We start from the raw sequence: 23,610 nt of genomic DNA, 5'->3' as shown, positions 1-23,610 counted from the left end.
CCCCCCCCCCNCCCCCCCCCCCCCCCCACAAAAAAACAAAAAGAAAAGAAAAGAAAAAAGCCAACACAATCTAATTCTTCCTTCTTTGTTTCACAACAACAGGAACAGAATGCGAAATGATCCGACTTGTTGAACAAGTTTTGAAATTATCCCATCGCCCTTTGGAAGTGAAATGTGGAGCGGATTGTTTTTGATTGATTTGGGAAGATATTCCTACCTCGTAGGAGGAAAGGTGATGGAGAAGGATTATGAGGACTATTTTTGTTTGTGCTGTTATTGTTAATTGATAGTTTGATACTACTACTACTACTACTACTACTACTACTACTACTGTCATTGTTGTAGATATCCGATTAATCATTTGGTACTTACTTACCTGACTATTCCCTAACCCAAAACCCTAATACCTACCTGATATTCCAAATCATAAGGTATTTATCCACCTATCCATCCCATCCATGTACTACCTAATGCTTCCACACTACACCAAGCCAAACCGAGGAAGAAAAAAAAATAGAAACAAGGTCCATCCCACTTTCTTCTTCCCCCACTCATCAATCGTCTTCCTCTTTTATTTTTAGATGTGCCATCTTCCTCCTTCTTTTTTCTTCTTCTTTTCAGAGGAGCTGATTCGTTCAATGGCAAAGCACGCTAATGGACTGTCGAGAGGATCTGGAAGTATATCTCTGATGATGATCGGACTAGAAGAATCTTTTTTGATCTGGGGACTATCTAGAGTTAGACTTACAGTATAGTGTAGAAGAAAGGTAAAGGGTAAAAGAGTTTGTTTGGGATGTGGAGAGATATAGATATAGATGGTAGATGGTTCATTTCTTCTACTATCAACAATGCCTTCTCGGCTCCAACAACAATTCACCCGCCGGTTTCTCACTCGTGGGAAATCCCGCTTCTCGTGTGTGAATTTCACGTCCACGCAAATACGTCGCGCTTGCAAACCCTTGGAGCGTCTTACCCTCATAGGGCGAGCATTTATTCCGAAACAGCATCGTATTCGCTTCAACGGTAAAGGTGCTCGCATCGTCAAAGACACAAATGTCTCCGTCCATTCCCACCTGCAGTTGACCTTTGCAATGTTCGAGACCAACTTGTTTCGCCGTGTTTGCGCAACACCATGTGACGACGTTGAGGATGGTTTCATCCACACTCATCTTTCGGCGCATGGCTTCGGTCCAGAGAATGCTGAGTCCGAGTCCGACGGAGCTGATGCCACCCCATGCGCCGAAGAAGTCGCCTTGAGCAGCGGTGGAGGAGCAGCAGCCCTTGGCGACTTTGCTGGGCTGTGAGCCGGGAACATGTGCGGGTAGGAGTTTGAGATCTGGTGTGCAAGGAGAGTGATCCGACACGACCGTCTTGATGATGCTATGATCCAAATCGAGCATTTCCGCCCAAATGCTGTCCTGATTCGACTGCGAGCGGATGGGCGGACAGCACTTGTGTCGCGTGTCTCCGTCTTGAATCTTCTCTGCCGCTAAGCTGAGGTAGTGGAAGCAGGTCTCGGCGGTGATCTTGACCCCTTTGGCCACTGCTGCTCGCAACATCGGGATGGCCTCTGCGGCGGATAGATGGACAATATGCAAGGGCAGTTTGGGAGCGAGGAAGGCCAAGTCCAGAATCTCGAGGATCGCATAGACTTCAAACGATGGAGGGCGAGAGTCCAGGAACGTCTGATATCTGTCCAGAGGTCCACTGGGCTCCAGTGGAGGCAAAGACCATTGTACATCATCTCCCACGGATGCCGATACGGGGGGAATCATCTCTGCGTGGAACATGACTGTTGTGGGCTCATCTGCGAGTTCTTCAAAGACATGGCGAATGTCTGTTGATGACACGGCGGGAAACTCTTCCACTCCGCTGTCAATCAGGAAACCCTTGAAGCCACGCACGCCAGCCTTGACCAGCGGCTTGAGCTCGTGGACATTGCCGGGTATGATACCGCCGTAAAAACCCACGTCCACCCAGCACTTTCCTTGTGCAGCAGCAACTTTCTCTTTCAAGCCATTGATGGTTGTTGTGGGCGGAATGGCATTCAATGGCATATCCACCACGGTAGTGACACCTCCAAATGCTGCAGCTCGCGTCCCCGTCCAGAAGCCCTCCCATTCTGTTCTACCAGGCTCATTGAGATGTACATGTGCATCCACTAGACCAGGGAGCAGCACATGAGGGCTGTGGTCTTTGTATGGTGTGCCTGGCGGGAAGGATGATTCGGGGAGCACGTGGTCGAATATCGATGTAATCTTCCCCGTGGTGGTGGATATGACAATGGTCGCTGCGGACAGTTTGTTGTCCACTACTGCTCGGGTGGATGCTACTACACTGATCTGAGACGCGTCGACACCTGACAGGAGCAGAGGCGAGCCTTCGTTGGAGGAGACTTCCTGTGGTGTATCGTGTCCGGTGGCGTGAGGGGCCATGTTGAGGATGGTTGGCTCGGTGGGTTCGTTTGAGATCTGCGTTGTGAGTGAAAGACTACCTACTGGATTACTGAGCTTCCACTCAAGAACAATGGAATGCTGCTGATGCGGTGTAAGAGTGACTAGTAGAAAGCAGGCAGTGAGAATATACAGTGAAGCAAGGAGTGAGATCAACCACGCATATGCAAGCGGAGTGAGGAGAATGATAATATGAGGGACATGCGGCAGATAAGGGCAGACTCATATGATAATGGAGCGAGGCCCCGGGCGGAGAGAAGGCTTCCCTCATGCATTGTAAGTAGCAGTAGTCTCCTCAACCGTCTGGAGACCGAAGGCAACAGGGACAACAGTAGCGTGTTCTTGCCGCCCACTGTCCATGGCGGTGGCGGTGACGGTGACGGGAGAGGAGGAGGAGGGTGGAGGAGGACTCAGGAGTGTGTGAGTGTTCCCAGAGAGAGAGAGAGAGAGTGAATGAGTGTGTTACTCGATAGAAATGTCCAAGACCAGCGCCGCGAGTCAGGCAGATGTTGGCCGCGTCGTCGATAACAGGCGTCGATAGGGCCAATCGGAGGGGAGATTGGGTGCGATAAGGACGAGAGCAGAGATGGTGAAGTTGAAAGGCTTGCATTCCTTGGCGTCGTTTTTAGCCGGCCGCGGCCACTTGATCTGATACCTTAGCTAGGAGGCAGTTTGACCTGAGTCAGTCGACTCGGGTAGTATCTGTCACCAAGTTGATTCTATCGAGTAAGTATTACTCGATCAACTCCCAACAGCAGAACATTGGCCCCTCCTGAAGCGACAATTTTACGAGGAATTCCCGCGAGAGGTCCTCCCTTCCGGTATTGCCAGATGCCAGAGCACATTCTAGCACCAGTTCGGACTTCGGCAAGTGAGCCAGAAAGGCGTGTGCTGCCACTCGAAACTACCTCCGGAGGTAGATAGTTACTCTCCGAGAGATATGTAGGCAGACTGTAAGAGACGGACAGGAGGCAAGCATGGGCAAGCGAGGAATTATCAGTAACACCGTCGCACACGCTTTCGAGCGAGGATCATGAGGACGCTTGCGCAACAGAACGAAAGAGGATAGAGGGGGAGAGGGGGAAAAAAAAGGCTCAGACACGGCGACAGTACAGCACAGCAGTAAGGTACAGTTGCTATGCCATCGAGGCTACGGTAAGCCATCTCAGGGGGGCAGCTTGTCCTGTAGAACTATTCATAGAGCGTCCCGTGCAGGAGTCACTCCAGAGGTCATATGCTACCTCGACATACTGCTCGATGGGACATGTGCGACGAAATATGTAACAGGTACATGTAACGGGGACAGGTACAGGAAACCGCTTTCTCGCATCTTACACCAAGCCTGCCTCTTCTGGTCGTATATATAGGTACCTTATATAAGAATTGATGGACGTGAAAGTGTCCAAAAGTAGCAACCCGCGCACCCAGTCACGGTCCGTCAAGACTCCGTATACATGTAATGCGAGAGTATATGTAAAATGCTGACGACAGGCACCGCCAAAATGTGCATAGGACTCTATCATCAGATTCAGGGCTCATCAGCCTTCGTACGAGAAGTACCTATACTTGTACCCTGCACCAGGTCGAAAGTATACTCTACCTAAATGTAGCCATGGACGAATGTGGCTGCGAATACGACGACCATTTCTATATGCGCTCTACTACTGTACTTCTTCTTCTTCTTCTTCTTCTTCTTCTTCTTCTTCTTGAACTCTGCAGCTGATCAATATGCGTTGTAGGCAAACAGAAACAAGCGTGCAAATGAGACACCAAATGTGCATCTGGAAGCAAGGAAGATCGCTGGATGTGTAGAACTACTAAAAAGGTACAATGTAGTCTACAGGTGTGTGTGTGTGTGTGTGTGTGTGTGTGTGTGTGTGGCCACGATGGTTCACCCGACAGCCAGGTTCTTTTTTTTTTCTTTTCCCCCTGCAGGGCATTCATTGGATCCAAACGCAACACCGCATGTCCAGTCGTGCCACGATGCCACTGTGATGATGATGACCTAGATCTGGTGTGTCAATATTTTGATTATGACTGTACTACTACTACTACAGGTACGACTCCCCCGAAGCTTCGCCACGGTTCTAGATGCCAGGCCGGTAGGCAGTGAATCACTGTGAGTCTGTGAATTGTTCTCTATATAATACTCAACACGAAGCCCTAGGACGCAGAATTCTCATCACGAGGCATTTCGGGGGGTGGGCAGGAATAGGATGCTCACAGCAGCAAACATATCTAATCTTGTGTAATGTGACACGACATTGCGCGAAGAGGATGATGAACGCTTGGGGAAAAGGCCAGGCTTCACATCTGTCACGGTGAGATGCCGCCGTAGTCTCTAGTTGAACACTCCCTAGACACCCATCATCCTTGCCCCCTTTCGAAGCATGCATGGGCAGTAGAACGACATTTTTTTAACCTTTTTGGTGTGAGAAGAAAAAGGTCCAATCATCTCCTTGCTTGTCTCACCCGCAGCCTGTCACATAGTGGACCACTAGAGCACTAGGATACAGCTCACTTATACGGTATTTTGGAACTTCCTGGTCATACACTGTCCAAAATATGGCGTAGGCTAGAGAGAGAGAGAGAGCAGTTCAAGACTCAGGTACTATTATGGCAGTCCTACAAGGAACAACGCCAGCATTGCTGATCTCTCTCTCTCTCTCTCTTTCTCTGTCTCTGTCAAAAGTTCTTTCGCACGTTGAGGGAAGCAAAAAAGGATGCATATTCACTCGTTATTACAACTGCTATGGCTAACATGCCTCACGATCGCTACTTCGCGATTCGAGCACCAGGTGGAAGGATTACCGCAACCGAATCAACGATTACATCTTCCTCTCAAGAAACGACAAACCAATAATGGTGGTGGTGGTGGCAGTTATCCTGTCACGGGAGTACAGAATGCGGGAACGCCACCGAGGCTCGAAATCAGGGAACTGCAAAAGAATGCTGATATGTTCAATATTTTTCTGCTGGGGCTCGCAAGGTTTCATGCCACACCGCAGAAAGATCCGCTCTCGTACTATTCGACAAGCTGTAAGTGCCTTTGAGCTGATGCCCCAAAAGAAAAGAAGAAGAATAAAAATGAGTCTGGATAAATCGTTACTGAACGGATGTTCTCTTTTTTTTCAACAGCAATACACGGTCGACCATTCGGCATCTTCGACAACGTCGGACCCTCCCCTGGTACCGATCAAAACGGATACTGTACACACGTCTCCAATCTCTTCCTCCCATGGCATCGGCCCTACTTGGCGCTATTCGAGCAACTCCTATTCGAACACATGGTCGATTGCGCGAATGAGTTCCCCGCAGGAGATGATCGTGATCGTTATTCTCAGGCGGCATCGCTCGTGCGACTCCCTTACTGGGATTGGGCAGTGAAGCCTGAAAGTGGCAGTGTGCTTCCGGATATTGTCCAACAGCCTCGCGTTCAAGTTTCCACGCCGAATGGGACCCAGACGATTGAGAATCCGCTGTTTTCGTATAAATTTGAGGACGGCTCGATGGAGGAATTGTCGTTTGATCCGGTAGGCAGAATTACTACACTTTCTCCTCTATGGAAAATGGGTGAAAAAGTTGCTGATTTTCTTTTTTTGTTTCTTCTTTTCTTATTCATTCAATAGTTCCGCTCCTGGGATGAAACCAAACGCTACCCAACCAATCAGGTCGCTTCTGCTACCAGTCAAAACAATCTCATCGGACCACTCGTCGAAAAGCAGCAAGAAAATCTCGCGAATCGAGTTTACAATTTACTGACTTTTTATTCGAATTTTACACAATTTTCCAACGAGGCATGGTATGGCGACCAAGAAAACATTGATTCCATCGAGGCACTTCATGATCTCATTCATGGCATTACGGGCAAAAGTGGGCATATGTCGTTTTTGGATTTTGCTGCTTTTGATGTGAGTTTCTTCTTCTTTTCTCTCCATCTGTTTTCCAAGAAGACGTGATAAACTATCGACTGACACAAACACTACTTCGTCTTAGCCCATATTTTGGTTGCATCACGTTAATTTAGATCGATTCTTCGCCATGTGGATCGTTCTGTATCCCGATAGTAGCTATGTTGAGCCCATGGCTGCAGCGTCGGCAACTTTTACCATTCCCAAAGGCTCTATACAAGATGCCGATTCTCGTAAGATTCCTCCTCATCCAGTCCATCTGCTTGCATGTGTCCATGTCCAGTAGTCATTCCCAGGTAGCTAACGACAAAAACCATCACCAACCATCAGCTTTGGAACCTTTTTCCCGCGACACCCACGGCACAAAATGGACCTCCACCACCGTCCGAGACACCACAACCTTCGGCTACACTTACCCTGAAACTCAAACGAACAATCGAGCAGATACCATTTCTCAAATCAATAAACTCTACGGTGCGGGATTTCAAAAATCCGGTGGATTAGGCAGTACCATTCATCGTCGAGGAGACACCAACAACACCAACGAAGAAAAAAACGTTTATGCCGCGAATCCTGCTACTACAACAACAACAACTTCTGCTGATAATGATGATGCGAACGCAGAAGCTCACGGCTTCGAAATCCAAGGTCGACAAAGACGTTATTCCGCAGATTTAATTTCCAACAAACATGCCCTCGTCGATGGATCTTATGCAATATATCTGTTTGTGGGAGATTTCGACAAAGAAAATCCTCGAGGGTGGGCTTTGGAGGGGAATTTGGCGGGGACGCATGTGGCTTTTAGTCGGATGGGGAATAATGAGACAAATGGGAGTGGGAGTGGGAGTGGGAGTGGGAATGGTGATGGGCATTCGGCGGTGGTGACGGGAGGAAGAATTCCTTTGACGAATATTTTGAGGGAAAAAGTTCGACGGGGAGAGTTGGAGTCGTTGGAGGAGGAGAGTGTGGAGAGGTATTTGAGGGGGAATTTACATTGGAGGGCTGCAAAGGTGAGTTTTTTTTTTTTTCTCTTCATTCCTTGCAATCAATCAATCCACTCTCAAAGACATGGCTTGCTTACTAATTTCTGTTGAAAAAAAATCTAGTTCGACGATACACCCATCCCTCTCGAAGACATTTCCGATTTATCCATTATTGTCAGCATGGCTGAAGTCACGCCGACTTCTCACGAGAATGAATTACCCACGAGAGAGAATTTTAAAAAATTGGCTCGGATTACGCAGGGGAGGAAAGGAGGTTGTTGAGATTGTTTTTTTTTTTGAAAAGAGAGAGAGAGAGGGGAATATAATGTGATTTGTGTTTTTGTTTTCCTATTAATGAGAATCATGGGATTGGATTGGTTTAGATGTGGAAGCTACCTACCTAGCGAATAAGCAAGCATGTAAGAGTGCAAGAATGCAAGAATGCAGTATAGATATTATAATAATTAGACATAGAACGACCTCTTTTTTTAAACATCTAGCGAGCATTCTTTTGCGGAGTGGTTGGCTGAGATGGATGGTATTTGAGCATATAGATAAAAAGATAGAAAGTTGGACGAAAAGCTATTCATTCACTCATTACTGACACCAGAACCTTGAGAAATATACACAGATGGAATCAAAACGTCTATCCCCCTCCTCCTCCTCCTCCTCCTATTTCTGTCTCTTCCTCTTCTTCCTCCAATATCATTCACCTATCATCTCTCCTCACGAACAATGTGCATACGCACCAGGACAATACCCCGGCCATTCCTGCGGACCACAAAAAATCACACAACCATTTCCTACAACTTTGCAAGGATGATCCTAGAGGTAGAAGAACAAAAAAAAAGGAAGAATGTCCCATTAATATAAAGTGTAATAAAAACAGTCCGGCAAGAAATGATATGATGTAGAAAAAAAAAGAAAAAAAGAAAAAGAAAAAGAAACTTACCTTGGTACAGTCTACTATGCTCCCATCTTCGCTATCGTTGCAGGCGCCGTCTCCAAAGGGAATATCGCAGTTCTAAAAACGGTGATGGGGAGGGTAAGAGAAATATACCCTTTTGATTAGTTGATTTGGTATATAGATGTAGGTATATATATAGACAGTTTGATTGACCCTGATGAGGTACTAGGTACTACTTGTGATGATGGATATATGGATGAGATGAATGGGGATACGTACAAGCCAGGCAGATGCGGTTGATGATAGGAGGGAGGAGGAGAGAGCGAGGATGGTGGTGAGTGAGAATCTCATGATTTGATTGATTGGCTCTTCCTTTTTCTCAACTCGTCTTTCTTTCGACTTTCTTTTTCGTAGACTTTTCTTCAGGTTCGGTATTGTATGTGTACCTTATGCAACAACAAACGCTATCTATCATATATACTAATAACACAGAGAAAAAGAAAAAAAAGAAGTGCTTTTCGGGACCATCGAGGGGAAAATACCTAGCTAGTGTAGTATAGCGTATTGATCGATCGCTGTGCTGTTGTGTGTTTTGTGTGTATGTGTGGCACCATTCATCCAAGTAGCAAGTATGTAGCCTCATACCGAGACACCATTTCCTCTCGCTAGCCCTACCTACTAGACACTACACCCTAGTGAACGAGACGGGCTGTCCAGTAGAGGATTGATCGACTGTGTGGAATAGCTACCAGGTTGGTGTCTCTCGTATATGTGTCCCGAAATGTGTTGTAGACAGTAGACGGTAGACGGAGGGGCTTGGTTGGGACGGAGGCCGGGTGCTTACTTCAACCTGGTTGTAAGTCTCTGTCAGCATCTTATCTGCTGCGGTAGTGTTGGGATGAGTGAGGGAAGTGAAGAAGAAGAAGATGTATGTATAAGGTAAGGAATATATATAGAACGGGAGGGTATTATCGGCGATCATCACCGTATTATCATTATGCCCTCGTGTGAGCCGTCCGGGTCGGCCGGTTTGTGAGACACGGGTTGGAAAGGGTATTGGGTATGATTCTCCAATGGGAAGATTGTTTATTATTGTTTATTGTTTATTGTTTTCGTATCCATCCGTCAGACTCTCGAAACCACCACCTCAGGAATCAGGAGGATGATGATGAGAATGAGGAGGAGGTTGATGGTTGATGGTTGATGGTTGCCAATGGCGACATCGGGCCATAGAAGCACAGCTAAGGTATTCCCCCAGGCAAGGGTGCCACGTCGGAGCTGGGTTGTTTGGTGTTTTCGCTTCCACTACTCAGACTTCACACATCGAATGCATTGTTGTTGTTGTTGTTGTCGGCCCTCCACCTCCACAAACATGCATGCATACTCGCTATAACACTACCACTACCACTACCACTACCACCGCCACCAACACCTCCACTTGCACACTCTGACCACTGACTGGGAGCTGCAAAGGAAATGCCCCAGTTCTCCCTGCTGCTGGCCGACTGTTCCAGTACATCTCCCGCTCTGCTTTGGTCCAGTCTGCTACCGCGAGAGGGCTAGGGAAGGGGACTCCAAGAGAGGCAGATACAGGAAAGGAGGGAGACACCAGCAAAGAGGGAGACACCATCGAAAAGCAGGAGACACAGAAACACAGAGGGAGACGGGCACAGACATGGCGTTCCTCTTTGGACGCTCGCGCCAGCGTTCGGCCCTTGATATGGTCAAGACAGTCAAGGAGCTGCTGCAGAAACTGCCCAAGGACGAGTCTCCACAGACGACAAAGGCACGGACTTGACCACTACCACCTGATCGAGTACATTAGCAACTAACACGCCTCGCAGATCGAGGACGACCTTGCCCGCAACCTCTCGCAGATGAAAGTCACCCTGCAAGGCACCCCAGAAGCCGAGACTTCACCTGACCAAGTCTACCAGCTCGTGTCGGCCATCTTGTCCGAGCAGCTGCTCCCCATCCTCGTCGACAACATCTACCGCTTGCCCTTTGAAGCCCGCAAAGACACCCAGACCATCATCTCCAACGTCTTCCGCTTCCGCAGCTCCGGCAGCACTTCCAGCGAGCCCGATGCGTTGAAGGAGGTCATTCGGAAACAGCCCGAGATCATTGTCGCCCTCTGCAATGGCTACGAGAGGAGGGAGAGCGCCAGTGCGTGCGGTGGCATCCTGAAGGAAGCCCTCAAGCATGACGCCGTGGCGGCGGTCATATTATACGACGAGCCTCGCGCAGATGGCAAGACCCAGGACATCTACAACGACGTGGACGTCTCGCAAAAGGCCACGGGAAAGGGCGTCTTCTGGAAGTTCTTCACCTGGATCGACAAGTCCAGCTTCGAGGTCTCGGCCGACGCCTTTGACTGTTTCCGATTCATCCTGACCAAGCACAAAAGTCTTGTGGCACAGTATGTCAACACCAACTTTGACGCTTTTTTCCAACTGTACAACGAGACTCTAATCAAGAGTGAGAGCTACGTGACGAAACGGCAGAGTATCAAGCTGTTAGGCGAGGTATTGCTGGATCGACAGTTTTACGAGTGCATGTGTCGATATGTGGAGAGTGGGGACAACCTCAAGCTGGTCATGTGGCAGTTGAAGGATGATAGAAGGATGGTGCAATACGAAGCCTTTCACGTGTTCAAGGTCAGTATGAACCATCTGTTCACCCTCTAGAGCGACCACTGGAAGGATAATAGCTGACATGTCTGTACCAGATCTTCGCAGCAAACCCACACAAGAGCGTTGACGTGCAAAAGTTCTTGATTATGAACAAAGCCCGCTTACTCAAGTTCCTGCCGAAATTCCTCGAAGACCGGACAGAAGATGATCAGTTCAACGACGAAAAGGCGTGGCTGATCAAATCCATCAGCAATCTTCCCGACACGACTGCTGGTCTGCGATCCCCATCGACGCCAGGTCGGACGGAAAGCGTGTCTCCGTTGAATAACGGAGTGCGATCGTAGCCTCTTTTCTTTTCCTTTTTTCTTTTTACTCATGTCCTGGAATGGATTGGCGTTTATGGGGGGGAATACTATCAGGAAAGGTGTATCAGCACCATGTGCATCATGACATTGCATCATGACATGAGTGATGGCGACACGGCCGCAGTAGACACGCGAAAAGGGGGGAGAGATGCATCTGACGACGACGCGTGAGCTACACATCCTAGCTCTAATGCTAATGAGGCGAATATGTCTAGGACAAGAATGCAAAATGTCCATGAGTCTCTGTCCGCCCCTTGCAGGAATCTTTTCGCGTTTGTTCATGCCTCACACGTTTGTCAGAATGTAATATCATGTGATTTTCATGGCATTCCTCATCGCATAACCGTGTAGCAGCACAGATGCTCCCGTTGCTTGAACCATCCTCAATTTACTACCTCCTACAACTACTGACTTGATAAATCGGCATCAAGATCAGACGACGCAAAAACCTGTGTGGGTACACGACAATCGATTCCTCTCCCAAAGACAACTCAACGCGATTTTGAATATTCCTTCAGTCAATCGACCACCCAGTCCCGAGGAGAAGAGAAGAAAAAGAAAATACAACTTTTCCAGCCAAATCAGAAAGAAATAAGAAAGATGAAATCCACCTCCTCCTTCTCAACCATCCTCCTCCTCCTCATCTACTCCCTCTCCCTCTCCCTCCTCTCTCTCTTCCCAACCCTCACTTTCGCAATTCTCCCTCCTCGAGAAATTTTTGTACGTTCCATCCCACCCATTCCATGCTTCCCCTTCCCTTCCACCCTCAAAAATTCCATCTATCCTAACCCCCTCCCTATCTTCCAGAACCGCCACTCGCACTCCCACTCCCGCCGCCAAGCCGGCCGATTCCAGTGCTACGACATCACCTGCGTGCCTGGACCAAAAGGAGATGAAGGATGTAGATTTGAAGGTTGTGGGGGTGGATGTGCGGTGAGGAAGAGTAAATGTGTTGATGGGGAGATTTTTTCCTCGATTTCTTCTTCTTCTTCTTCTTCTGTTGTTACGAGTACGGGGACGGGGACGGGGACGGGGACGACAGGGACTGCGGCGACGGGGTCGAGTATGAGTGGGAATAGTAGCACTAGTGTGGGTTGGAGTACGGGGTACAAGAAGACGAGGCATGGGACTACTTGCACGGAGGGGACGTAAAGGTGGAAGATGGAATGACAGTGATGGACCACTAGTGAATGAGTGGAAATGGCATGTGAGAGGTGCACTGGAGACGGGAGAAATGGTGACATGTACAAGTTTCCGTCATGGAACCCATCAATTCGTTATCTACAAAAGAGCTGCACATGTAGCCCACTCGAGCCATCATGGCCTTCTCTTTCCCTTCTCCACCCCACCCCACCCCATTCATCTATCATACTATCTGTATCGATCTAATCAGTGGCGCCAGTAGTAGTAGTAGTACTCCATCTCGTTCCAGCCGCGTGGAAAGCATAGGGTATCGTCGCTCCATATTCATGCACATGACCAGGTTATTATGCAGGACCAAAAAATAAAACGCAATCCCATCAACAAAAAAGAACAAGAACAAAAAAAGGAAAAAGAGAGAGAGACATGATGCGTGTCCCGCTAGCCAACCAAACCTCACACCAACCACTCATTCCCCTCATTCCCATCTATTTCGTCCATAATGAGTACTCCTCTTTGCCTTCGCCATATACCGCCTCGCTGTACGAAGGTTCGGAGGAATCTTCCGTTTGGTTGCCACCTGGTATGGTACCATCCTCGGTGCCTTCTTCGGGAGGGTTTCCAATGGCCATCTTGCTCCCTCCGAGCCAATGCCGTACTTCGCAGCTGCCGTGGCGTTGGCAGACTTTACTGCGGCCCAGATTCTTGAATCGGGGTCCTGTTGGACCATTGACATAGTGATACTGACCCGCGAAGCGGTATTGGCGTGGGTCCGATAAGGGATAGTACTTATCCCCCCAATGTCCGGCGTAGCTCAGCCAACCCACGGGTGACTGGGGATTCAAGTTGGAGGCGCGCATCGTGCGGTTCACGGGATCGTACGTGTATGCCTGAAAGTTCTGGGCAGGATCCCAAAGCGGCCCGCGGTCGGTCTCGTCATGTAATAGACCAAAAGGAATGATATAAGGGTGAAGTCCCGGTGTTCCATACATGGCATGAGAGCCAATGGCACTATAGACGACCGGTCTCTTGGCCATGCGGCCAGCAGTCTCGTTGCTCCAGCTGCCAATCATGGTGCCAGAGCCATCGTGGCTGGGAATGTACTTTTCCATGGCCTTCCACGTGAATGCTTGGCCAAAGTTATGCTCCGATAAAAAGACTTCAGTCGGCTTGCCGTTTCTGAAGCGTACGCACGTGTGCTCCCAGTCGCCGACATGATTTCCGAAACGGATATTCAGCACCGTCTGACCCAGATTGAACGAGTAGAAGAAGAACCAAAAGGCATCGACGATGCCGTTCTCCTTGGGTACCACAATCAGGATGGCGGGCGCTGAGCTCTTGCCACCTTGTTGCGGCTTGTGCTTATCGCCGTTCAGGTCGAGGGTGGTGCGTCGGCGCAAGTCCGGATGCGGGCCTCTCGGCGGATTATACGGATCGTAACATGTTCCGGCCAGAGGGTCGCAGGGGTCTCCGCAGTATTCCTCGGAATTTCCGCACCAACCATAGATGGAGCAGCAGCGGCCAGCCTTGCTGCCTTTGCAAGTGAAGCCGCTGCTTCCGCCGCATCGCCCGTCGGGACTGGGCGAGAGTTTAAAGGGCAAATTTTGCGCGGATTCTGTGGTCGAAGAAGATTGCTTCGTAAAGGCGTCGTCCAGCGCCTGTTGCTTTAATGACTCCAGGTCATATTCCTTGAGATCGTCAAGATCTGGAGGTGGAGCATCCCACTCGTCATCGGCATCATCGACATCATCCCACGACTCGGGCATCTTGGGGATGTTTTTCCCACCGACCAGCCAGTCGGGCCGTTCTTCAGGGTTGTCGTCACTATGTAGGTACATAAACCTGCTATGTTCTCCGTCTTTATAGTCGTTGAGCTCGTGAAGATTCGTGAGGTTGCGAGGTTCTTCCTGCAAATCCAGGATTTTCGTATAGTTTAAGAAAGGTGAGGTGTGCGTCAGGTGTTCGCCAATGTCGCACGGCCAAAACTGCTCGCCCGAAAAGAGGTGCACATATGGTGCATGGTCCAACACATATTGAGGGATCTCGCGGCGGGCTCGTTCCTCCTTGGACCACTCACTTGTATCGACGTCAGCGGAGGTCCACCACGGTGCAGTGTTTTCGTCGTCGAGGGAAGCGGGAAGAAGGTAGTCTTCGACGTTCGCCGAGGTCCATGCGCTCGTCTTCAGCAGGTGTATGGCACCGCAGAGGCCTATCCAGCGACATGCCTGCCGATCAATCCAACTCTTGCTCGTCTGCACCCATGCTGCACTCTCGATCAACTCGAGCTCATCGGTGGTCTTGTCAATCTGGACGCCGAGCAAGCAGAATAGGATGTAGATCAAGGCAGCGGCAATGAAGTAGGTAAAGCATCGTTGCGCCAGTGGCCGCTTTCCGGGCATGGTGGGTTGGAGTCGAGAGTTGAGATGCTGAGCACGCACTTATCGCTGCCGCGGGTTCGGCTACCGATTCATAGATACTCTGACACTGCGGGGCTCGGCGCACAGCGCTTCCAGTCGATCCTTGTCGTGGGTGGGGATGTAGTGGTGTATGCGGTGTATATGTGGGTGTGAGTGTGGTGTGTGAGTGTGTCGCAGAAGACTACAGTGCCAGAGAATGGACGGACGGACGGGCAGATGGAGGTGAGGTTGGCGCGAGAGGGAGAGAGAGAGAGAGAGAGAGAGAGCGGATGTGGTAGCGGGAGTGGGCGTGGGTGTGGTACGATGGTTGAGCGGTAGTGGTGGTCGATTAGTAGTAGTCAGGTCGTCGTCCAGTAGGAGGTAGTGAGGGCAGCTTAGTGTGCCGCTGGAGGGAATAAAGGCAAATAATGAAAAGGCACGGGATGCCGGAGGAAGTGCGTCAGCGGTGCACCGGGTGCAGCGATGAAGTATCCGTTGACTCCTAGCTTGCTACCTCCTAGTATAAGGTACTGTAGGCTGTAGCAGTACCTGAGCCTGACTTGTGCCTCACGCCCTACCAGCCTACCTGTACCTCCTACAGCCCCTAGGAGGTAAGGTGCCTGCACTGGCTGATTTCTGCAGGCGCGAACTAGGGTTAGGGAGGAAGTTCGCGGAAGAGAAGTTGATGATGAGGCTGTGGCTGACCTGAGGCCTCACTCAGTACATACCTGTACCTACCTTACGTACCAACTGAATGAGTGAGTGAGTGAGTGAGTGGCCCAGCCTGGCCCGGAGTTGTGCAGGACAAGTGCCGGGTGGGAAGATCTCCTACACTCCCACACCTCTCATTGGTGCCTGACCGAAACTCGTGATCGTGAGGCGGTTGGCGGTGTCAGTCCGACTCTCCGACACTCTCCACATGGGTACATCCTGGCCATACTTTCTGTCTCGGCCAACCTACCTCCTAGTGGAGTAGTCGTAGTGTATACTCATCACGAGAGTGTATACAAACAACCCGTCATCTCAATCCGTCTCCATCGCAACAGATGGGCCAGGCAGCAGTCGTCCACGATTCCGAGTGGGAGTACGAGTATGATGCCAGCGAGACCGAGCACTTCTACTTTACCTTGGACTTGACGACGCATGTGCCCGACGCATTAGTGCGAAAGTACGATACTGCCGCCGATAGTCACGCGAACATCGACGCTGCACCCAAGTCATCGAGTGGAGACGGCCTGCAAAATGAAGACGTGACTACTACTGCTACTACCACGACGGGAGAGAGCCTCCCCAATGTAGCTGAAGCAAGGTCAAGACCGAGGACTACGCTGCAGATCCTCGACTTGCACACCAAGAACCCTCTGGTCAAATTCGACCATGCCATCTACAGCTGTTACTGGAGTACTGATCTTGGCACGCAGTTCCACATCTCTCAGGCTGGCCTCACCCCCAACCCACGACGTGCTGGAACTGTTCTGGATGTGATTGGCCTCTCTCAGACCAGACTGATCGGCAAGCCCGTCAATCTGACACAAAAGGGCTTCCGAGCAGATGAAGAGGCCAACAGTGCGGCACCAGACGAGCATGATACCGTCGAGTCTTCAGGTGGCCAGGTCGATGTGGATGCTGATGCGGATGCGGATGCAGCTGCTGCCATTGAACGTGCCAAACCCGCTGCAAGCTCATTGAAATCGGCCACCCAGCAGCCCTTAGTGATACCACGTGAGCTCTGTAAAAATCTTGCCGCCGAAACGCATGCTTCCTTTTTGGAGCGTCTATCTGAGATCAAGCTCAAGAAAGGCGAAACCGACCCTGTGCCCATCTTCAGCATCAAGTATCACCGAGAACCCGACAACAAGGATGAGCTTAAGAAGCGCGCCCAAGCTGCCGATGCTGCCAAGCAGAAAGACGACGAGGAGGCTGTCAGCGGTGAACGTGCTCGCAAGAGAAGAAAGCGCTTGACCGCTGCCGAAAAGGGTACTCGCCCGACTGATGCTCCGTCTACATGCGGCAGGCACGGTCGCGAAGCTATTGGCGCTCGTGTCGGCTTCGAAGGTCAAGCTCCCGGCGCACTGTGGACGAAGAAGAAACAGACGAGGCGCAAGCCGGCCGAAGCACGTGAATCCTCCGACGAGCACCTCAGCGACAACCTTGAAATGGAAGTTGATGACCCCGATGCGGACTATGCTCCCCCTCAATAGTACTGCCATGGGCTCACATACCACGACACAGACTCGGTGCGATGGCCCCTGTTGCGCTGAGGTTTGCCAGCAACGCAGTACATCATCAAGGACGACGTTCTGCTTGTATGCACCTCACCTGGATGTGATTCATGTAGGTCGGTAGGTACTCTCACTGTACAGCATCCGTCTCGTAACGGTCGTGCTTTCCGCTCTTTCTTGCGCCACTCCAGGCCACTTGCATGTTCGCACCTGCCATCTGAGCAGCGGAAGGTGAGAAAGTGGAAGGCAGGCAGAGCATGACTCACCTGACACCTGTAAACATGAAGTGGCAAGCGCTACGATGTTACCTTCACTTCCACCTTCACTCTGCACATCCCCACATACTACACGCACATAACCCATCAGTCCAGCAATACAATCCATTCCTCGTTAGGACCCAACACTGTGCCCAGGTGCTTTCCAACCCCAACACCCAATATGGCACAAACCGACGACGACGACGCCGTTGTGCAGCGCCTGCCAACAGCTCTCGGCTATCCCAACGATGGCTTCCGCAAAAGAATCACGGCCGTCCTCACCATGACCCGCAACAGCATCATCAACAAAGGCGATGATCTCCAACAGTGGATCGAGGAAAACATCACCGTCTCCAATGCCCAAATGGCCGACCTCTACGCCTCTCTCTTACTCGACGCGTGTGAGAAGGAGTACAAGCAGATGGTATTCGTCGAGCTCCCAAAGGTGGGCCTCGAGCTCAAGAACGTTCTCCCGAATCCTCACATGGTCAACAAGTTAAAGCGATATGGAGAGACGCTGTTCGACTACAAGGCGAGGATTCGTGAGCTGGCAATGGAGATCGCAGTGGTGAGGAATGGGACGTCCATTGTGCAGGAAGCTATCGCGAAGGCGGAGTTCGGGAAGACGCTTCAGGATGCGAAGAGGAATGGGCTATGTTGATGGTGGAATGGAGGTCTCTTGATATCGATGGATCTGATGACTTTGGAGTACATGGGGCTGAGGGTCCTGGAGGTATCGAAGTGGTGAAGTGCAACCATCCGAGCAGTACTGTACCCTTGTGGGGTCCAGTTTCTCAAATATGAAATGGAGGCGAGCGAGGGTCAAGCTTCCAGAGAACGTTTGTTCTCTGATGGATTTCCCATCTCGTTTCAAGGACACGGCGAAATGGGCTTCGCCTTTTTGTCTCGCAGGCCATCGAGCCAAAGAACGGATAGCTGCATATGTAGCTAGCTTTGTCACTTGATTACGCACAACTGTAATCTAAAAAATAACAAAAAGCCAGAAGTGCCTATAAGCAGACAGATGAGCCCCGCTCCTATCATCACTGCAATACCTATAGCTAACGACGCTCGAAAGTCATGACCCATATGGTATATGGTACTGTGAGACTCATACTGATCTTCCATGTTGAAAGGCTTCAGTAGTTACATGAAATGACTGTTGTATACACTAAGATACATGTACCTTAGTGGTCTGAAGTCTCGAAGAACTAGGTAAATACTTTATGTACCTTGGGTATTCTTGGCATGAGCGGAAGTGGAGAAAGCATCCCCTTTGGTCCATGTCCTCTTCCTACTCAGAGCCTACTGCATGCAACCACACACAAGGCAATCATCGATTCGCACCGACACATCATGAGCCAGCGCGCCCTCACTCTCCCCATACGAACACTCTCGTCACATGCGCTGAAGCCTCACTGGACGTGTCGGCGATGTCTCGCGACACAAACACAGTCTGCTGCCAAAGTGGACTACCGAAAGCTTACGCCTCACGAACTTCTATCACGACCCTTGCCGCAGGCAAAGATTCCTGACCACTATCTGCAACATGTCAATGCAGAGTTGCTGCCCATATCAGAACAGGAGCAATGGGAAAAAGTGACGCCCCATAAGAAAACCGTCGGGGTGGTGGTCAGTCATGGAAAGATGGACAAAACGGTGCGGGTACGAGTCGCCGGCCAGAGATGGAATCAGGCGATCAAGAAGGTATGACGCGTGTGGCAGAGAAAGTGATTGGGAGAGAAGGGGAAATTAATGCAAAGAGACAGTATTACCGCGCAGACCAACACCACCTGGTCCACGACCCGAATAACTCTCTCGTAGCCGGAGACGTTGTCGAAATACACCGCCTGAAAGTCAGCGCCCAGGTCGAACATGTGGTGTCCAAGATTGTCTCCCCATTCGGCAGTCCCATCGAATCGCGGCCTCCGATCCCAAGTCCGGAAGATAGACTAGCAGCATACAAGCAGAGACGCTTCATTAAGCTTGAGCGAAAAGCTTTGCGAAGGCGAGCAGCGCAGGGAAGCGAGGATGCCATACGGCAGTTGAAAGAGATGGATCTAGATTCTGGCGCGGGTGCAAAATCTGGCGTGGCAGAGGAGGACGTGCTGGAGGTTTCGCGCAAGGAGAAGAAATCGCAAGATGAAGCTATACTAGAAGAGAAGGATCAGAAACCTCCAGAGGGAGTGTCGCCCGGAGGAACGCAGGAGAGGTCGTAATCGAGTTTGTCAGTTCCCGACATTCGAGTGTGCTGCATGTTGACAGTCGTATCGACACAGGTGCAGCTAATTCAGGGGCTCCGCTCAGCCCTTTCTCTTCCTCTGTGGCCAATCTCTCGGTTTCACTCGGACGCTCCTCTCTCTTTGTAGCCAACCTCTCTGCCTTGGCTCGTCCTGTCCACCCTCAAGTATTCTAAAGCTGCTGCCTCTCTTTACAGGGACACCTCAGATTGACGGGTCTCACTCTTTAGGGAGTGTGGACTTCGATATTTGAAGAGGTCGCTACGGCGCACCCGACACAACTCCTCACGGAGGGCGTCTTTTTTTTACCTTTTTCTTCTTGTTCTGAAGATGTCTTCTAAAATGCCTGTAGCAACGAACAGTGACGCGAACTCAATCAGTACCTAGGACTCTAGGAGCGCGACACTATGCATTTCACGCTACCAGAGTTCGCTCTATCTCCTAGGCCGCGAGATACCTGTTTAGTCTGCTCACGTGCTTGGGCGCACCAAGAGTTAGTTTTAGGACTAGCGTGCTTGCGGCACCTTGAACTTCCATCCTCCTTACCAGGTTACGCGTCAATCCTTCCGACGCAATAATCAAGTCGTGAACCTGACGCGTGTTGTGAATGTCACCACGACTCTACGTCAACACACCTCACTCAGTGTTCCGTACAGGTACATGTACCTACGTCCTTCACCCATGGCCGGTGATGATGACGAGTTTGGCCTCTCGTCGGGCGATGAAGCGGAACTGATCGAGCTTGAGAAGACGGTCCCTTTGAACAAACGATCACGCGACGATGACACCGACGGGCACGCATCGAAGAAGGCCCGGAACAATGGATCAGCATCTGCTACCGCCATTCGAATCGCCAATCAAGTCCTCAAACAGCATTTCAGGATTTCCTCCTTCAGACTCAAACAAGAGGCAGCCATTGCGCGACTCCTCGATGGTGGCAGCGCCGTCGTGGTCTTTCCTACTGGAGGTGGCAAATCGCTATGCTACCAAGTCCCTGCACTAGGCTTCAAGGAAATGGATCGAATCGCTGGCATACGTCAAGGTCCCGCTGAGAGTGGTATCACCATTGTTGTTTCCCCCCTGATCGCCCTCATGAAAGATCAAGTCGACGCTTTACATCGAAAAGGCATCGAAGCGGCCGTAATGGACTCCACGAAGACCAAGGATGAATATCTCGCCACTGTGGATGCATTGAGCAATGGCACTCTGGATATACTGTACTGTGCGCCCGAGCGTCTCAACAATGAAGGCTTCCTGACCTCAATGGCCAACGTCAAGGGAGGCGTCCGACTTCTCGCCGTCGATGAGGCCCATTGCATCTCTGAGTGGGGGCATGCCTTTAGGCCAGATTACTTGAAAGGTTTTTCGAGTCTACGCAATAACTTCGCACGAGTGCTGACAATCGATAGTGGCTCGATTTGCAAAAGAGATCAATGCAGAGAGAGTGGTATGCCTGACTGCTACTGCCACGCCAGCTGTAGCCAGGGATGTCTGCAAAGCATTCGAAATTGACGATGCTGGTCTTTTCAGGACGTCTACATATCGATCAAACCTCAAGCTCAAGGCTCAATCGTTCCAGACCAAGAATGAGTCGTATACTGTGCTCGAGGCACTACTCAGGTCGCATCCGGGATCAACAATAATCTACGTGACGACGCAAAAACAGACCGAGGAGCTCGCCATGCGTTTGCGGCAGCGGAAGCTGAAGGCGGAATTCTTTCATGCGGGCATGAGCTCGCAGGCCAAAGTTTTGGCTCAGGAAAAATTCATGAAATCAAAGGATTTGATCATGGTGGCGACAATCGCCTTCGGCATGGGGATTGACAAGGCGGACATTCGGAACGTCATCCATTACGACATCCCTCGCAGTATCGAGGGCTATAGTCAAGAGATCGGGAGGGCTGGACGTGATGGGCTCGACTCGCAGTGTGTGCTGTTCCTGTGTGCTGAAGATCTCCATTTGCGGGAAAGTATGGCACGTGGTGACCTACCCAGCAAGAATGCAGTCTTCGCTCTGTTGCAGAGCATCTTTTCCTGCAGGGTGTCAGACGATCACCTGCAGACAATTGAAGTCAGTCCCTATGCTCTGGGGAAAGAGTTCGACATCCGACCTACGACCCTCGGCAGCATCTTCGCACAATTGGAGCTGCGTTTCGGCTTAATGCGAGCAACCACTCCAAAGTACACTCAGTATCGCTGGAAAGTGTTGAAGTCCTCGAGCTGGGACCAGAGCCCTGCTGCGATTGCAATACAACGTGGCGCAAAGAAAGCCAGGATCTGGAGTGATATTGACGTCGAGCTAACTGGGCGCGTGAGCGGCGTTCCACGGGCGGACCTTGTGCGAAAGCTGAATGAGTGGCACGATGGCAGATGTATCGAGCTCGATGTCAGTGGCGTGACCAACGTCTTCCGCGTGCTGAAGGATTGGCCACCCTCGCCGACGGAAACAGAACGATTGACGGATGAGCTGTACAAGGACCTCGAGGTCCGGGAGCAGCAAGCGCTGGACAGAATGAACCAAGTCATCGATCTGATCACTGGCAAAGTGTGCTTTGCTCATGTTCTAGCTTCGCACTTTGGCGACTCGCTCCCGGAGGACGCTGCCCAGTGCGGACATTGTACATGGTGTGAGACCAAGACTGCCGTAGAGAGAGTTTCTGCCCCCGAGAGAGCTTGGAACTCCACTGCTTTCTCCAAGGTGCTCGAAACTGTCACTGCTCGAGACGACCCGCGATACCTGGCTCGGATCGCCTTTGGCATCCACAGTCCACGTGTCACCGTCGACAAGCTGGGCAAGAGTCCCGTGTTTGGTTCGATGGAAGATCATGAATTCATGGTACGTCGGCCTCTAGCTTTCGTAATGACATGATGACTGACAGAGCGACAGGCCTTACTCAAAGCATTCGAGGAAGTGTGTGACAAGTAGTGTACCATGGACTGACCATACAGCCCTGTTTCTACAACATTCGAAAGGGAACAGGCAAGATTTGCTCTCGGACTTGCGCCTGGTACGCCGTCTTTCCAGCCGCCACGATTATCCGGAATCGCCGCGAAGCCCGCGAAACGGACTTTCGCCCGAATGACGAGCGCTGGGAGCTATATGCCCAAGTCGACTTCCAAGCGCACAATTGGACGATCGCTGTTGACCAACTCTAGCGGGAGTTCCTGGAGAGCCGGTAGTGGGGCGTGGCACCAGTATCGACGAGGCAATTCGAACTGGACATAGCTCGATGTGACCTTTACGTGATGGAAATCTGTATACTGCGATGTCTTTACTTCACGTCGATTCATGGAATTGATCTGTGGTGCACATGGTTGGATCGTAGTATACAGAGGTATACCGTTCCACTCACCTGATTGATCATGCTCCCTCCCCATGAGGGATTGGCGCGCATCACATCATGTTCGAGACAAATGTATTAAGGGACGACGCCGGCTGTGGCAGGTAGGCATTCCAAGTGATCCTCTTTGTCTGAGGCACCCCCTAGTCTTCGGCGTCTTCACATGCAGGCTGCTCGCTCGTTTCCACGGCCCCACGGCGTGCTTCTGGAAGCATGATATAAGCAATTTCAAGCAAGTATTACTGTACTAGTGAGCATGGTTCGGACATGGGACCCATGAAGGGGGGTAGGGGGACTTGCGAAGGCTGTCGCTGTTGGGTATTATTAATGTCGGCACGTGGGAATCATTCGATTTCGCAGGTGGGTAGGACGGGAATGGAGAGATGGATGTTCTTGATGCGATTGTGAGTACCTACCTGTATCTGCCTGATTTTAGGTAGTGCTGCTCCGTGAGGCCGGTGAGCAGCTCAGGCGGGCAGTCAATAATACGGGGGCGATGGCGATTGTGATGTTGTAGTGAGGTGGACACACGAAAGGGAAGCCAGCAGGGTGGTGACACTGGGACACTGGCCTGTGAAAAAGAGCCAGGTAGAAGTCGAGAAGCATTCGTGTTCATTTCGTGTTTCGGCTAACGCCACAATCTCCGGTTGCTGGTGGTCGACGTGTTTTCTTAAGATTGCAGCTAGTGTGCAGATCAGGAGGGATAGGATTCATAGGAACGAGTAGGAAGTCACGTCCACCAGCAACGACGACGAGCTCTGC

At 50.7% G+C, this 23,610-nt stretch overlaps 9 protein-coding genes across 9 annotated transcripts in view; 7 read left to right on the top strand and 2 right to left on the bottom strand.

Moving 5' to 3' along the window:
- SEPMUDRAFT_156120 (amidase signature enzyme) overlaps window positions 1-150 on the top strand; it is a gene marked incomplete at its 3' end in the record, with an annotated part of 2,947 nt that extends 2,797 nt beyond the window's left edge. The window contains exon 10 of the mRNA XM_016907658.1: window positions 103-150. Within this exon, the coding sequence (XP_016760498.1) occupies window positions 103-149 (47 nt within the window). The remainder of the gene's footprint in view (window positions 1-102) is intronic.
- Window positions 151-787: 637 nt separating this feature from the next.
- Window positions 788-2,743, bottom strand: SEPMUDRAFT_149076 (allantoinase, mitochondrial precursor). Its single transcript, XM_016905325.1, has one exon. It carries the CDS (start codon window positions 2,433-2,435, stop codon window positions 843-845), a length of 1,593 nt encoding a protein of 530 aa, XP_016760497.1. The 5' UTR covers window positions 2,436-2,743; the 3' UTR covers window positions 788-842.
- Window positions 2,744-5,176: 2,433 nt separating this feature from the next.
- On the top strand, window positions 5,177-7,629 carry SEPMUDRAFT_44405 (Di-copper centre-containing protein; the record flags this gene model as incomplete). The annotated part of the gene is made up of 6 exons (XM_016908927.1): window positions 5,177-5,492; window positions 5,592-5,986; window positions 6,083-6,364; window positions 6,450-6,597; window positions 6,695-7,374; window positions 7,471-7,629. The coding sequence occupies 6 exons, from the start codon at window positions 5,177-5,179 to the stop codon at window positions 7,627-7,629; spliced, it is 1,980 nt and encodes a 659-aa protein (XP_016760496.1).
- Window positions 7,630-9,651: 2,022 nt separating this feature from the next.
- On the top strand, window positions 9,652-11,491 carry SEPMUDRAFT_149075 (Mo25-like protein). Its single transcript, XM_016905324.1, has 3 exons — window positions 9,652-10,040; window positions 10,099-10,911; window positions 10,983-11,491. Exons 1-3 carry the CDS (start codon window positions 9,930-9,932, stop codon window positions 11,229-11,231), a joined length of 1,173 nt encoding a protein of 390 aa, XP_016760495.1. The 5' UTR covers window positions 9,652-9,929; the 3' UTR covers window positions 11,232-11,491.
- A 1,008-nt stretch (window positions 11,492-12,499) lies between these two features.
- On the bottom strand, window positions 12,500-15,083 carry SEPMUDRAFT_149074 (carbohydrate-binding module family 18 protein). The gene has a single exon (XM_016905323.1). The coding sequence runs from the start codon at window positions 14,789-14,791 to the stop codon at window positions 12,881-12,883; it is 1,911 nt and encodes a 636-aa protein (XP_016760494.1). The 5' UTR covers window positions 14,792-15,083; the 3' UTR covers window positions 12,500-12,880.
- A 751-nt stretch (window positions 15,084-15,834) lies between these two features.
- On the top strand, window positions 15,835-18,267 carry SEPMUDRAFT_65377 (uncharacterized protein; the record flags this gene model as incomplete). Its single annotated transcript, XM_016909717.1, has 1 exon — window positions 15,835-18,267. The coding sequence occupies one exon, from the start codon at window positions 15,835-15,837 to the stop codon at window positions 16,987-16,989; it is 1,155 nt and encodes a 384-aa protein (XP_016760493.1). The 3' UTR covers window positions 16,990-18,267.
- On the top strand, window positions 15,981-18,267 carry SEPMUDRAFT_156115 (uncharacterized protein). The gene has a single exon (XM_016907657.1). The coding sequence runs from the start codon at window positions 17,449-17,451 to the stop codon at window positions 17,926-17,928; it is 480 nt and encodes a 159-aa protein (XP_016760492.1). The 5' UTR covers window positions 15,981-17,448; the 3' UTR covers window positions 17,929-18,267.
- Window positions 18,268-18,590: 323 nt separating this feature from the next.
- Window positions 18,591-19,873, top strand: SEPMUDRAFT_125590 (nucleic acid-binding protein). Its single transcript, XM_016901999.1, has 2 exons — window positions 18,591-18,974; window positions 19,037-19,873. The coding sequence occupies exons 1-2, from the start codon at window positions 18,624-18,626 to the stop codon at window positions 19,484-19,486; spliced, it is 801 nt and encodes a 266-aa protein (XP_016760491.1). The 5' UTR covers window positions 18,591-18,623; the 3' UTR covers window positions 19,487-19,873.
- A 315-nt stretch (window positions 19,874-20,188) lies between these two features.
- On the top strand, window positions 20,189-23,411 carry SEPMUDRAFT_65375 (ATP-dependent DNA helicase; the record flags this gene model as incomplete). The annotated part of the gene is made up of 3 exons (XM_016909716.1): window positions 20,189-20,867; window positions 20,917-22,343; window positions 22,395-23,411. 3 exons carry the CDS (start codon window positions 20,189-20,191, stop codon window positions 22,431-22,433), a joined length of 2,145 nt encoding a protein of 714 aa, XP_016760490.1. The 3' UTR covers window positions 22,434-23,411.
- Between the last annotated feature and the right edge of the window lie 199 nt (window positions 23,412-23,610).

This window comes from Sphaerulina musiva, assembly GCF_000320565.1.
Source record: "Sphaerulina musiva SO2202 unplaced genomic scaffold SEPMUscaffold_5, whole genome shotgun sequence".
Classification (NCBI taxonomy): Eukaryota; Fungi; Ascomycota; class Dothideomycetes; order Mycosphaerellales; family Mycosphaerellaceae; genus Sphaerulina; species Sphaerulina musiva.
This window is presented reverse-complemented; position numbering and strand designations above follow the sequence as displayed.

Excerpts from the sequence above, each read along its gene's own strand:
- SEPMUDRAFT_125590 (XM_016901999.1), top strand. The coding sequence starts at position 18,624 with ATGAGCCAGCGCGCCCTCACTCTCCCCATACGAACACTCTCGTCACAT. Across the intron at positions 18,975-19,036 it reads GGAATCAGGCGATCAAGAAG|TATTACCGCGCAGACCAACA; the intron begins GTATGACGCGTG and ends GCAAAGAGACAG.
- SEPMUDRAFT_149076 (XM_016905325.1), bottom strand. The coding sequence starts at position 2,435 with ATGGCCCCTCACGCCACCGGACACGATACACCACAGGAAGTCTCCTCC.
- SEPMUDRAFT_149075 (XM_016905324.1), top strand. The coding sequence starts at position 9,930 with ATGGCGTTCCTCTTTGGACGCTCGCGCCAGCGTTCGGCCCTTGATATG. Across the intron at positions 10,041-10,098 it reads AGTCTCCACAGACGACAAAG|ATCGAGGACGACCTTGCCCG; the intron begins GCACGGACTTGA and ends CACGCCTCGCAG. Across the intron at positions 10,912-10,982 it reads AAGCCTTTCACGTGTTCAAG|ATCTTCGCAGCAAACCCACA; the intron begins GTCAGTATGAAC and ends TGTCTGTACCAG.
- SEPMUDRAFT_156115 (XM_016907657.1), top strand. The coding sequence starts at position 17,449 with ATGGCACAAACCGACGACGACGACGCCGTTGTGCAGCGCCTGCCAACA.
- SEPMUDRAFT_149074 (XM_016905323.1), bottom strand. The coding sequence starts at position 14,791 with ATGCCCGGAAAGCGGCCACTGGCGCAACGATGCTTTACCTACTTCATT.